This window comes from Peromyscus leucopus, chromosome 8b (genome assembly GCF_004664715.2).
Source record: "Peromyscus leucopus breed LL Stock chromosome 8b, UCI_PerLeu_2.1, whole genome shotgun sequence".
NCBI classification, from domain to species: domain Eukaryota; kingdom Metazoa; phylum Chordata; class Mammalia; order Rodentia; family Cricetidae; genus Peromyscus; species Peromyscus leucopus.
In genome coordinates this window covers 99406441-99420016 of record NC_051086.1, presented here as the reverse complement: position 1 = coordinate 99420016, position 13576 = coordinate 99406441, and the positions used below count along the sequence as shown (strand labels likewise).

The 13576-nt window shown below is 50.6% G+C and overlaps 1 protein-coding gene across 4 annotated transcripts in view; it reads right to left on the bottom strand.

Moving 5' to 3' along the window:
* Rab37 (RAB37, member RAS oncogene family) overlaps positions 1–13576 on the bottom strand; it is a 65315-nt gene that overhangs the window by 2824 nt on the left and 48915 nt on the right. Inside the window, exons 1-5 of one of the 4 annotated variants that reach the window (XM_028889631.2) lie at positions 4782–4942; positions 2300–2410; positions 1371–1412; positions 831–897; positions 694–746 (exon numbers count right to left, since the gene is read on the bottom strand). In XM_028889631.2, coding sequence (XP_028745464.1) covers positions 694–746; positions 831–897; positions 1371–1412; positions 2300–2410; positions 4782–4874 — 366 coding nt within the window. In that variant the 5' untranslated portion in view covers positions 4875–4942. Of the gene's footprint in view, positions 1–693; positions 747–830; positions 898–1370; positions 1413–2299; positions 2411–4781; positions 4944–12137; positions 12249–13576 lie in introns of those variants that run through there. The other 3 variants (XM_028889632.2, XM_028889633.2, XM_037200811.1) reach the window with 3 other exon arrangements.

Here is a 13576-nt window from a genome sequence, read left to right as displayed (position 1 = left end):
GATGTTGTATGGTAGTAAAATACTTGTCTTTAATATACAAGGCTCTGGGTTTCATTTTTCTGTATTGCCTTTCTGACCAAAAAGTACTGAGATCGATTAGTGATGTCTGCCATGAGTATAGGATGGGAAGTGGCAATGCTATGCAGTTTCCATCCTTTTATAGCTAGCTGTCTTATCCCTTCCTCTTGCTTTTCAGAAACCAGTCCTCAAGGTCAAGAAGCACATAAAACCTATACAATGTTGTGCATCTAGTCATGCTTGTATTTATTGGTTATTGCCTCTGCTCTCTAATGGTTTGGTTGTGAGGACATCGCCACTCTCTGTCTTCCTGAGTTGCAACTTGGCCTGGATGCATATGGAGTTTTCTGCTTAGGCTTTCTCCTGGGTCCCTGTGGATAATTAATTGTCCAGGGTGGAGCCAGGACTGTTCAGAACACTTTGATATAAAACACACTCATGAATCACAGTCAGGGCTACACAGTCAGCACAGGGCACATCAGCCTGCTTGGTTTCCATGCCTACATAGCAATGAAATGCCCAGTCACCGCTGAGTGTTTTTCAAAGATGACAGGCTCTATGGTCTACCTGTTGTACAGAATTGGAGTAATCTGGCCTGCGGAGGCCCTACTCTGGCTGCTCATGACATGCAGGATGGTCGGGGTGGGGGAAGGACCTTGGGAGGGGAGGACCTACCCTGATGTTGTCAAAAGAAGATTTGTTGGTGATGTCATACAGCAGGAGCAAGGCTGGAGGGGAACAGACAGTAGAGGAGATCAGGGCAACAGCAGAGGTGCTTCAGAGTGGGGACAGGTCAGAGGACAAGGACTTACCCTGAGCATCTCGGTAATAAGCGTGGGTCACACTGCGGAAGCGCTCCTGTCCTGCAGTGTCCCAGATCTAGGAGGAGAGAAGGCAGGAAGGAGCAAGGCTAGCTGCTGACTGGGGGGCTCACGCTGTGGTGTGAGAGCAGTCTGGGAGATGGGGGGCTGTTTCCTTCTGTGGGTTCTCACAGGGCTTCCGAGCATCTGGTGACATCCTCAGTGGTGTTTCTGGGGTCTTAAACCCATTAGCTACTGTTTCTCCTTCTCCAGCCCAGGGGTTGGGGTGCTCAGAGCAGTAGAGACTTGGGAACGCTGGAGGGGGAGGGGCAATGAGGGAGGCTAAGCCCAGCTGGGGGCATTTGGAGTTGCCTTTGATAGGAGAAAGGGTGCCTGGGAACTGCTTTTTCTGCAGATATCAAACAAAGAAAAGCAGTTTCCTCTCATGGGCCCCACAGGAAGTTACCCCAGACTGAGGGCAGGGCTGTAGGCCTGTGGTTCAGGTTGAGAAGCAAGTGCAAGCCCCTCCCCCATCCCAGCCACTGCTCTTACCTGAAGCTTCACCCTGGCACCATCCACTGTCACCACCTTGTTCTGAAAGAGAAAAGGGCAGAGGGTGGGGAGGGGGATGTTGGCTGGCCCCCGAGGTCTGTCAACATCCTGTTCTGGGCTCTCTCCAGGCCTACAGGCAATGTTGTGAGCCTGAGACATCTTCGGTCAGATCACTCCAGTAGAGCAGTGGGGACCTGTTCCAAGATTCCTCCATTTATTGTCCTCAAAACTTATTAGGGCAAGGGGGACTTTCAGACCTGCCTAGTTCTCTGTCAGCCATTTCTCCAGCCATGCAGGCAGCAGAGGCAGTGTGTGGGAGGATCTGACCCTTCCCCACTTCAAGCTCTGTCTCCCCAAGTTCAGCTTTAGAGATGAGGCACCCATCACATCCTGAGGCCTTCAGAGGCTTGTTATGCAAGACCGTCTTTCCTCCAGTTACCCATAATTCTTTCAGTGTAGCTTCAACACCCCATCCACTGGGAGAGGTGCAAAGCCTCTGCAGGCCTATCCCTCCAGGATGCTTGGGTGTGCAGTAGCGGTGGTCCAGCTTGCACACTGATAAAGACGGAGACCTGAGAGTCCTCTGGGATGGGGGACAGCCCTGAGAGCTCTCTCTCTGAACCCAGCCCTTCGACTTCTTGGCAATTGCTTCTTGAAGACTGACCGTGACAGGGACCCAGCTCAGATGGCCATGAGCAAGGGGCTCTCAGGACTTAGACCATGAAATGAGGCTACCTTGTTTGGGGACAGTATCCAAGAGCAGAGAAGAAGGTGAGCAAGATGCCGACCCTACCCAGACTCCTTTGACCTCTGTGGTCCTGGTGGGAGTAAGCCCCAGGTGTCCCCAGGAGTCAAAGACAAGGAGAGGGCACCCTTCTTGAGCCTGAGCTGTAACTAGCTCACTGCAGAGGGAGCCTGCACCACCTCACCCTGAAGTCTATGCCGACGGTGGCTATGAAGGTTCCGGACAGGAAGGCCCCGTCTTTGAATTGGATCAGGAAACAGGTTTTGCCGACACCCGAGTCTCCCAGAAGCATCACCTAGGAGATGGGGGCAGAGGCAGTTAATGGCAACTGGGCAGGAGAAGGGGTCTTCTGGGATCCCAGAGAGGAATGTCCTGGAGAGGGTCAGAGAAGGAGAGAAAGGTGGAGAAGCCTGCCGGTAGGACAGAGGAGCGTGGGTCTCCAGCAAGCCTGCCTCTGCTATTGTCCTGCTTCTCTTCCCCATTCTCCCTGCCTCAGCCTCCCACGTTCTCCCTCCGAGCCTCTTGTCATAGCCAGTGTCCTCAAAGACTTGACGGGTGGAACATTTTCTTTAACTACACTGTCTTTAAATGACTATTGTTGGAGTTTCCTTTTGGGCCAGACATTAATTGGAAGTGTCTAATGAGGACTTATGTTCACAATAGACTTGTAAGAATTAGGGAAGGCTGACATTTATTCTGAGATGAGGAGACAGTTAGTCTGAAGTCTTTAGCAGGAACCTCCCAGGAAAGACAAATGGCTGCAAACTGGCATCTTTGGATCACTGTGGGGGAATATGTAGGGATGGTGGGGGGAATCTCTTGGCTCAGCCATCTTGAAGAATGGAAGTATAGATTCAAAGTCAGAATGTTCCCAACTGTCTGGTTAGACTGTCAATAAGGGTGGAATTATTGGACTCTCTGAACTTGATGGAAGAACCGAAAAGCTTTCCTTCCACAGATATGAGGTCTTGGGATCGATTGGTTGACTTTGGTCAAGAGATGTGGGGGTGGGCCTGAGCAGAAGGGATGCAAGGCTGAGTTCTTGTACTATAAACATCTTACTGTGTGCTTTGGGGGAAAATCCTTAATTTTTTCCTGCAGTTTGCCTATCATAATAGGTGGGAAGTGGAAGGCACATTCCTTTGAGGCCTTCCTAGAGTTTGTTGATGTCTAGGGTCAACAAGGTTCGTGTGAGCCATAAGGACTCAGGGAAGAGTGGCCCTGGGGTGGGTACTCGACCCGAGACCCTCGACCTCCTCAGGTGTTCCGAGGAGCTTTCCCACCCACCATGCTTCTTTCACACAACTACGGACTCAGAACTAGGTCAAGCCTTGGCAGGTTAGGGGTTAGATACTTTGCTGTCCAGGCACTCTGATGGCTCTAGGGACCCAGCTCCAGGGAGGGGGGGCAGAACACTGGCACTGTTTACTTTACAGATCACAGCTGCCTTGAGCAAACCATGCAGCCGGTCACCTAGCCAGTCAAGTCCACCAAACACAAACAGCTGCTTAGCCCTGCCACCTCCTAGGTAAACAGTTCAGCTGGCCTGCAGGGCAAGAAGGTCAGGAGAACCCCCCCCCCCAACACACACACACCATCAGCCTGGAGGCCGGCCAGCAGCAGATCCCTCCCCCCACTGAAAACTTAGGGCCCCACTTCCTGCCACAAGCCCACACAGGACGCCTATCTCAACGGCTCCGACTCCCGGTGGGTAGGCTGGCAGTCTGGTTTCCCCTGAAACCCTGGGGGTGGAGACCTGAGGCTCCCAGTGAGAGTGAGACCTGGTGTTGGGGAGGTATCAAGACACGGAAAGAGGCATGTGTCCTTCAAGAGCAGGCATCAGTTCTGCCTAGCACAGCCCTCCCTTACTGCAGGGGACGAGGGCAAGCCGCTGGCTGGCTCAGCATCTCTTTTTAGAGTTCCCTGTACTTGCTTACTCCAAGGACACAGATGAGGGAGGTGGAGGCAGGCTAGTGCCCATGCTTCTCCCACCTGCTTTTGTTCAGGGCATTCCTGCAGAAGGTACGCACCCTTTACAGCCATCGGAGGAGGGAGGGTGGGCCACTGCCACTAATTGCTGTGCCTTTCTCAGCTTCTAAAAATTCCCAAGTGGATTTGTAGGCTGGCTGCACACAACTTAGGGGGTGGGGGGACTGACTCCAGCTTACTGTGGGGGAGAGGCTGTGAGACTATGTCTGGAGGCAGTGGGGAGGACAAGGATGGGACTTGCTGCTGAGTGGGGACCCAAAGCATTGGAAGTGGGTGACAGGTGTCACTCTCTGAGGCTTAGCTCAAAAAGGGCATTAACCTTGAGATGCCTCCGCAGGCATCTGCGTCTTCAGGGAGTCCCCATCTCCTCACACCTCCAAAGTGTGGCAGAAGAGAACTAGGTTGCTGTCCACAGGGTGGGGAGTCTAAGTCCTTCTGATCTGCCTTGCCCCACGCCCTCCGAGGTCAGTCTAGATCTCTAGAGACTGAGATGGGCCCAGGGGTTATGCTCCAGACCCCATACCCAGCTGACCTGGGACCAACTGAGTCCAATCTAGACACTTCCAGAGAGGGGAGTAGACGGGGAAGGACAGGGTCCTGTGGCAAAGGACACCAGGAAGGATGTCCCTCAGAACCGGCCTGGGGGTCCCTAGCCCTGGACGCAGCGCCCCACCCACCTTGCCCGTGAGATCGTAGTTCGGACTGCAGGGCGGGGAGCGCTCGGGGGCCTCGCCATCCCCGGTGGTAGCAGCTCCCGGCGTGCCAGTCATGTCCCCGGACAGTCAGAGGTGAGCCGGGCTCGCTGCGGGCGAGGGAGAGCTCGGAACCGCCCTGCCCTAGGCTCCGCCCACTCCTCCCTCCCCATCCACCAACTGGCTCGGACCCTGATAGGCTCCTCCCTCCGTCCCGCCATCCCCTCGACGACGCCTGCCAGGATGTCTAGGACTTGCAGAATGCGCGCCTAGGGACTGGTAGGCCTCCTGAGAGACATTGGCCTAGTTTAGTGCTCTCACAGCACCGAATGAGTCCAGGTACAGGGCCAGTACCCTAAGGTCACAGCGGCGGGGTTGGGTTGCCATCGAGGCGGCTGACCCGGGAGACCCAGCTAACTGCGGAAGGTGTGGCGCCTGGTTTCCTACTGTGGCTGTATATCGTGGCCAGGAGGGGGCACCAGAGCTCCAGCCAGCCAGTACTTTACCTGCAGGCAGGAGGCGGGGGAATGCCTCTGAGCAGTGTTTGACGGGAAACTGCATTCTGAGGTTAGCACCTAGGCAGTCCCTTTTTTGCTGATGGACCCCAGCTGGAGCTCATCGGAGTCTGCTTTTGTTCACCGACACTCACCTTGGAGTGCACTGGCGCTGTGCCATTTGGGGAGCTCTTGGGTGGTACTAATACCTTGCGCCCTCTGTGGTGTATCATATCTCATTTCTCCCTGACTTGTTGGTCTAATGTCCCACCTAATGTCCCACCATGGGAACGCTCTCAAAGGTGGGCTTTTGCAGCCTTCCTTTCCAAGGGGGCAAGGTAGGGCCAGCCTTATTCAGGTGAGGCCCAGGCCTGGCCACCAAGTGGGTGCCACATAAATTTGTGGGTCGTTTTGAGCAGTTTCCAGTACAGCCCAGGAGCCCTGAGCTCCTGATGACAGAGGATGTGGAGAATCTGGGGTTGCCCATACCAGAGCTCAGTAGTTTGTGGGTCAATCCTCCCCATCCCAATGTCGTATAGAAGGGAACTGGATGGGGGGGGGACTGGGTGAGGAGTATAGAAAGAGGAGTGGACCCCTAAACTTTTCAGGTGATGGCAGTGAGGGGCAAGGTCAAGGCTTGCTTTTGGGTGACTCTAGACTTGGGCACTGGCTGTGTACATCAGCAGGAACTGTTTCATGGAAGCTGATAGAAGAGGTCAGAGCATGGATGGAGGTGACCTTGTCGAGGAGAGAATTGGAGAGGAGAACTGGCCTGCCCCTTGCTCACTTTCCACTGGAGACTAATGTTATGGGTTACATTGTGTCCCCCAAGAGATACACTGAAGCCCCAGGCACTGGTACCCCAGAATGTGACCTTCCTTGGTAACAAGGACATTAGAGATGTAAATTACAATTGGGTCATGCTGGAATAGGGGTCCTGTGCTAGTTAATATCGACCATGAACTTGGCAGGCCCCAGAATCACCTGGGAGATGGGACTTTGGACACACCTATAAGGGATTTTTATTTTTATTTTATTTTATTATTTTTTGGTTTTTCAAGACAGGATCTCTCTGTTTAGTCTTGGCTGTCCTGGAACTCACTTTGTAGACCAGGTTAGCCTCAAACTCCAAGAACCGCCTGCCTCTGCCTCCTGAGTGCTGGGATTAAAGGCGTGCACCCCCCCCACCCCCCACCCCGGCGAGGGATTGTCTTGATTAGGTCAGTTGAGGTGGGCAGACCCAGCCAAGAGGAGGAAGCCAGCTGAGCACGGACACTCACTGTTCTCTGTCCCTTGCCTGCGGCTGCAGTGTTACCAGCTGTCTCTTCAAGCCCCTGCTGCTGGGCTTCCCTGCCATGATGGACTACCACTTCAGACTTCCTTTCCTCATAAATCACACCAGCGTAGTTTATCGCAGCACGAGGAAAAGTAGCAGAGACAAGCCCCTAAACCAATGTGACTGGTGTTACTAGAAAAGACTTGAAGCAAACGGGGAGAAGACAGTCTTGTGAAGACAGAAACATGAAGGATGCCCGGGGCTCAGCAAAGCTGGGCAGCAGCCGGGAGAAGGCTAAGGTGAACCTGCTGACACCTTGGTTCAGGACCTTGCTTTCTCTTGTTGGCTCCAGATTATTTGGGGAGGAGGTAGAGGCTTCAGGGGTCGGGGCTTTAGCTGGAGGAAGTAGGTCATGGGTTACACTCTTTTTAGAAGGGTAGGTTTGGCATGGAGCAGACCAGGCATCTTGAGAGACAGCAGAGACAAAAGTATTCTTACAGAGAACTGGGAGAGTGCAGTCCTTTTTCTGGGTATTGCTTGTTGGGACCTCTGGGTAAATGGATGCATGTCTGTAACTACATGGAAACCACAGACATAATTTGCATCACACTAAGAACACATAGGATGCATCAATGCTCACAAATTGACTACATATCTCATGTGGTATTTTGAAAAAAAAAAATGGCCCTCAAAGGGAGTTGTGTGGTCACTATTGGGAAGTGTGGCCTTGTTGGAGTAGGTGTGGTCTTGTTGGAGGAAGTGTGTCACTGTGGGCTTCGAGGTCTCATATGCTTAAGCCATGCCCGGTGAGACAGACCACTTCCTGTTGCCTTTGGATCAAGATGTAGAATTCTCCAGCACCATGTCTGCCTGCATGCCGCCATGCTCCCCGCCATAATGATAATGGACTAGACCTTTGAAAATGTAAGCCACCTCAATTAAATGTTTTCCTTTATAAGGGTTGCTGTGGTCATGATGTCTCTTCACAGCAATAGAAACCCTAACTAAGACATCTCACATCCTTTCCAGATGCCCCAAATCACCCTCAAATACAAAACAATATAAATTATCCAACCTCTCTCATGCACCGCCCCCAGATGTGAAATGCACATACACACTGCATTACCATCCAATCAGAAGCCCTGCCCTACTGTGTTATAGGTCACAGCCCACACACTCACACAGCCTTCTTGATAGGCACCCTCCTCTATTTAGAGGAACACTGGGGTTCCTCCCAGATATGCAGGTGGGCTGAAGAGAACCCCAAGGTTGTTGACCGTATAGCACAGTGACTGCAGGGTCCAGATGTGGAGGGGAGAAGAGGGTAGAGGCTGGAGTAACAAGGTCGACACTCAGGTTTTGCAAACTGTGGTGCATAGATCACCCACAGCACAGCTCCCAGGTCATGTCAAAATGCTGACTCTTCCCCTATCCTGATCCTTCGCAAACAGCCTCTGCAGGTTTTTACACACTCCAAATGAGTGTTGAGAACCACTAACCCCAATTGTGTGCTACCTCGACCAGGAGGTGAAGGGTTTAGACTTTAATAGGCAATAGTGAGATGATGGGAGATGGACAGAAGAAGGATTTGGAGATAAATTTTGTTTAGATAAAACTGGAGAGTCTGGGAAAAAATAAAGACAAGCTGTAACAACCCACTGTAACCCCTGCAGTGGGACAGGGGTTGATTAAAAATGTTTTATGGTTTGAATACAAAATGTCCTTGTATAAGTTGCTCTTTAGGAAATGCCTGGTCCCCAGCCAGTGGCATTATTTGTGGGAGATGGTAGAATTTTTAAGAGCCAAGTCCTAGCTGGAGAAAGTAGGTCACAGGTTTATACTTAAAGTTATACTTGATCTCTCTCCCTAGTTCCTGTCTGCCATGAGGTGAGTATCTCTGATGTTCTGTCTCATTATGAGTTCAGCATCAACAGAGCCAAGGACCACAAAAGAAGCTCTGAAATTGTGAGCCAAAATAAACCTTTCCTCAGGTTGTTTATGGCAGCTTTTAAAAACAAAAGTGATAAAAAGTCTAATGCATAAAATTGGTACCAGGAGTGGGGATGCTGCTGTGACTAATCTAACTGTGAGGGTCTTTGCCTTTGGAACTGGTTTGCAGGAAGAATTTGGAAGAGTTTGGACACATGGGCTAGCAAAGGCCCTAGAGTGCTGTACACTGACCTCAATAGGTGATTGTGATGCTGAAAACAATGTGGACAATAAAGATGATATTTATGAGCTTTTTGATGGGAATGAGAGTTTGGGGGGGGAGGGGTGTATTGGACTATAAGCCATTCATGTTATGATCTTGCTAAGAACTTTTTAACATTTTACCTGGGTTCTCAGACTTGGTAGAGGGCTGAGTTTAAAAGTAGGGGGCTAAGCCGGGCGGCGGTGGTGGCGCACACCTTTAATCCCAGCACTTGGGAGGCAGAGCCAGGCGGATCTCTGTGAGTTCGAGGCCAGCCTGGGCTACCAAGTGAGTTCTAGGAAAAGGCGCAAAGCTACACAGAGAAACCCTGTCTCGAAAAACCAAAAATAAATAAATAAATAAATAAAATAAAAGTAGGGGGCTAATTAACCCAGTGGAGGAAGTATTAAGGCAGTTTGACATTCAGGCTCTGGCATAGTTATTGCCAGCTGCTTATAGCCGGGTTTATAGTGACTCAAGAGCAAGAAGATGAACAGAAAGTCTTGAAAAACCTGCAGTTTGGTTATAAAAGCATGTGCTAAACAGGGGTAATGAAGGTAGAGCTCCCAAAGAGACAGTACCATTTAAAAGAAGTCTAGTGTTTTACATCAGTACACTAGAAAAGATGGAGAGTCTGATTAATACTGCTGTGAATCCTGTTGATGTTAGCACTCCAGTAAACCCAGCAACAGGACTCTGCTGTCAGTGTGTCAGGGCTTGTGCTAGAGAATTGGGGGGATACCAGGACTTGAGAGGTGTCAGCTCCATGCCTGAAAGGCCACAGACCTGGAATTTTCTCAGTGAGTGCCATCTCATTCTGTGTTCCCTTCTCTTGTTGCCCAGGTTTCATTCAGGCTCCTGAGCAGGGCCAGCAAGAGCCTGGTGGCCCCTTCTGCTCCAGTTGTCACTACTCTGGAGTCCAAGTCCCGACCCAGGGCACTTGCAAATTACTCTATGTGCTTAACAAAAAAAAAAAAAAAAAAAAAAATCTCTCGGTTGTGGCTTGAGATGGCTCAGTGGTTAAGGACACTGTTGGCTCTTCCAGAAGACCTGGGTTTGATTCTCAGAACCCGCTTGGCAGCACACAGCTGTCTGTAACTACAGTTTCAGGGGATCCAGTGCCTTCTTCTGGTCTCAATGGGCATTAGGCACGAAACAGCTATACACATAGAAAATAGTAGTAGTAGTAGTAGTAGTAGTAGTAGTAGTAGTAGTAGTAGTAATAATAATAATAATAATAATAATAATAATAATAATAATAGATATCTCACTGCGTGATAGGTCAGTAAGCAAGGGTTTTATAACCAATATCTCTAGGGACCAGTATTTGAAGGACACCCAATGTCCTTCAGCATCCTTGTCTAGCAGGATGTGGGAGAATAGCTGCGGTGCAAAGATTCAGCTGTTTTGGGCAGGGGATGAACCAGGAGGGAGTGGAAGGTCCCTAACACTAAACAGGGTAGCAATAAGGGGAATATACATTGTCACAATCCAGCTATGGCTGGACTCCATCACACTTCCTCTGTGTGGGTACTGTCACATGTGGGTATCCTGCCCACTGTCCCTAGTGAGACTTTCCCTGGATTTGGGTCCCAGCTGTGGAGCATGGTTGTGCTTGTTTGTAGTTCAAGGTCCCACCCTTGACCCAGGTGTCTCCAGGCTCAAGCTTCACTCAAGCTGCCAATTTTCTGGATGCTGGCCTCAGTTGAGGATGTACAAGGCTATCCCAAGGTCAACTGGAGACGTCTCTCATCCTGGCTGGGAGGCTTGGATTTCTCTGACTAAATTCTTTCTTCTCACTCATAGATTTGCCTTAATTTCCTTGCCAGACCAGTAGCCAAATTCAGAGATGATACCCCCGTGACTTGTTCGGATGTGCATCAGAATTTTCAGACCCAAGATCACCTGCTTTCTGTTCTCCAAGTCAGGTGCAAGGATAGGTAAAAAAATATATGGGTGTGACTGTGAGGGAGGTGTGACCTTGGCTGGAGTAGGCTGTCCCTGGCACAGAGACATCCATCTTACTTCCAGACAGGCTGATCCAAGGTCTTAGGGATTGCCCAAATAGCCTTGGCCTTCTGGGACTCAGCCCTACCTTGTTCTGCCTTCTCCTTAGAGAAGGCCAGGGCTCAACTCACCCTAATTTTGAGAGCACTTGGGTGGGGATGTTTCCAGACAGGTTCTGGGTCAGACAGTTCCCAGGCTGGGCAACTCTCCATTCCCACTCACCTTCTGAAGTCATCTGTATCTATGTCCAGTCTGGAACCTTGCCTTCCTCCCTCTGGCCTCTGGGGAAAGCCCATTTCTGGATTTCCTCCTCTCTCTCTTCACCAGTGTAGCATTGTGTGTCCCAGCCCCAAATGTGACCCCACAGGCCCCATGCTTCGGTTTGTCTAGAGGTTTTCAAACTCCCACAGTACCCAAGACATGACACCTCCTCTCCCTGTCTCTGAGATACTAGGATTTCAGAGACTCAACAGCACGAGAGAGGGGCAAAGCCATATGGAAGACCTTTCCGAGAACTCAAGGGGACCAAAGCTGCAGGCATGGGAAAGTCAGGGAGGTGAGGGTGTTGTAACCCACGAGGTTTCCTAGTGGTGTGTTCCTAGTGCATGAGAGGTTGATTGGACCACGGGCCTGAGTATCGGGTGTTTTTAAAGGTCTACACTTGACTGTAACTAGCAAGGGAGATCTTTTGCTCCACCCCTTGTCATTGTTATAAATAGACCTTTGGAATAAAGTTCTGGGCCGGTGGATAAGGATCCAGGCCCACCGGAGTCTATCCTGTGTTTTCTCTGTTTCTCTCCCCTCTTTATTTCTAAGTCTCTTATCTCTCATTCCTCAAGAGTCCCTGGGGTAAAGAAATGTGGGGGCTGGTCTGTCACATGAGGATATATGACAGAGCAGGGCTGCTAGACTGTGGAGAATGGTGGGGGAAAGGGTCTGACTCCACTTTCTAATTAGATACCCACCTACCCACTCACACCCCAGTGCTGTGTCCCAGGAGACACCGAGAGCTGAAAACCAGACTCAGCCCTTGCCTGCTGACTCCCAACCCACGTGGCCATGCAAGCTTGTACATTCTGTACTGTCATGTATCATTTCTTACCCTTCCAGAATCTTTGCAGCCTTGGGTTGACCTGAGTATCTACACCCAGATACACTTGTTCTGTTGGCCTTTAGAGTCAAAGTAAAACGGAGCCTCCACACCTCCATGCCAAGCCCAACCCTCTCCAGTCCTCATCAACTTGCCTGCATCTCTGGAAATAGTTGTTTACTCAGATCCTTCTAATGGTCTCCTCTAAGCACCTGCCTGTTTCTGGCTGGCACCCTGACACACATACAGGGCTCCAGGGCTGGCAGAGCCAGTGAGTACTTACTGTGAATCCGATGCCCACAGTGGCTGAGAAGGAGCCAGGGATGAACTTGCCCTGGTCGAACTGAACCAGTAGAGATGTCTTCCCAACGCCACTGTCACCGACCAGGATGGTCTGAAAAGCAGCAACGGAGATGGGGTGAGGGCTCTGGGTAGATTAGTTGTGACTGTAGGAGGTGATTCTTTCTGAACAGACACACACACACACACACACACACACACACACACACATAGTACACACAAATAGAAAAATACAGACACATACATCTATACAGTACACAGAGATAGACAGACAGACAGACAGACATAATACACAAACACGGACATAGAAATATGTACACACATATAAAAGCTCACAGATAGGGCTGATGAAATGGCTCACCAGGTAAAGATGACTGTCACCAGACAACAACCTGAATTCAATCCCTGGTACCTACCCGGTAGAAGGATAGACAGACTCTAGGCAAGATGTCTTTGACCTCTACATACACACTGTGGCATGTGACCCACCCCCAGTAACACACACAAAACCGCACAGATAAACACATACAGAGGCACTTAGATCTAGAGGTTCTCTCTCTCTCTCTCTCTCTCTCTCTCTCTCTTCTTGATTTTTTTTTTTTATTGAAGTCACTGAAAAAGGCTCAGGGTAGCCAGGCCGTGGTGGCGCACGCCTTTAATCCTAGCACTTGGGAGGCAGAGGCAGATGGATCTCTGTGAGTTCGAGGCCAGCCTGGTCTACAGATCGAGTTCCAGGACCGGCTCCAAAGCTACACAGAGAAACCCTGTCTCAGGAAAAAAAAAAAAAAAAAAAAAAAAAAAGGCTCAGGGTATAGAGGGAAACTATGCCAAACCAAGTTCATGAACACCTGAGATAACAGTAAGAACATGCCATATGGATTCCCTCCCATCCCTAGACTTCTCTGACATGGTTGGCCTGCTGCTCTGCTCTGAGCTCCATCCATCATTGCTGTGTTTGCCCTGGGGTCACATGGCCCATGGACAATTCCGAGGCAAAGGCAGAACATGGCAGGGACATTATGTCTGACCTGTTTCTGGGGATACTAGACTCCTCTAACAGCTGGCTTCGGCTTGAGGACCACCACCCTTGGAATTCCAACCTGAGTCAGAGCCCGACGTTTCCCTGGCTCCAACCTCATTTGCCATCTAGGTGTTTCCCAATAAAATCCTCGCACATGTTGTTTTGGCATCTGCTCCTTGGAAGGTCAGATAACGTGATGGATTTCCCGTGTGTGCTAGTCCAAAAGGACCCGGGTGTGGAAAGCGAGATCAGGATGCCTAGGGCCAGCCTTGGGAATAGTTCACAGCTGGTCCTGGACCAAACCCTTGGCGAGGACAGTGTCCCAGAGAGAGGAGAACTTTAGGAAACGGGACAAAGGTCACTCTCCCCTGGGAGGTCAGTCTGAGAGGAAGCACAGTGAG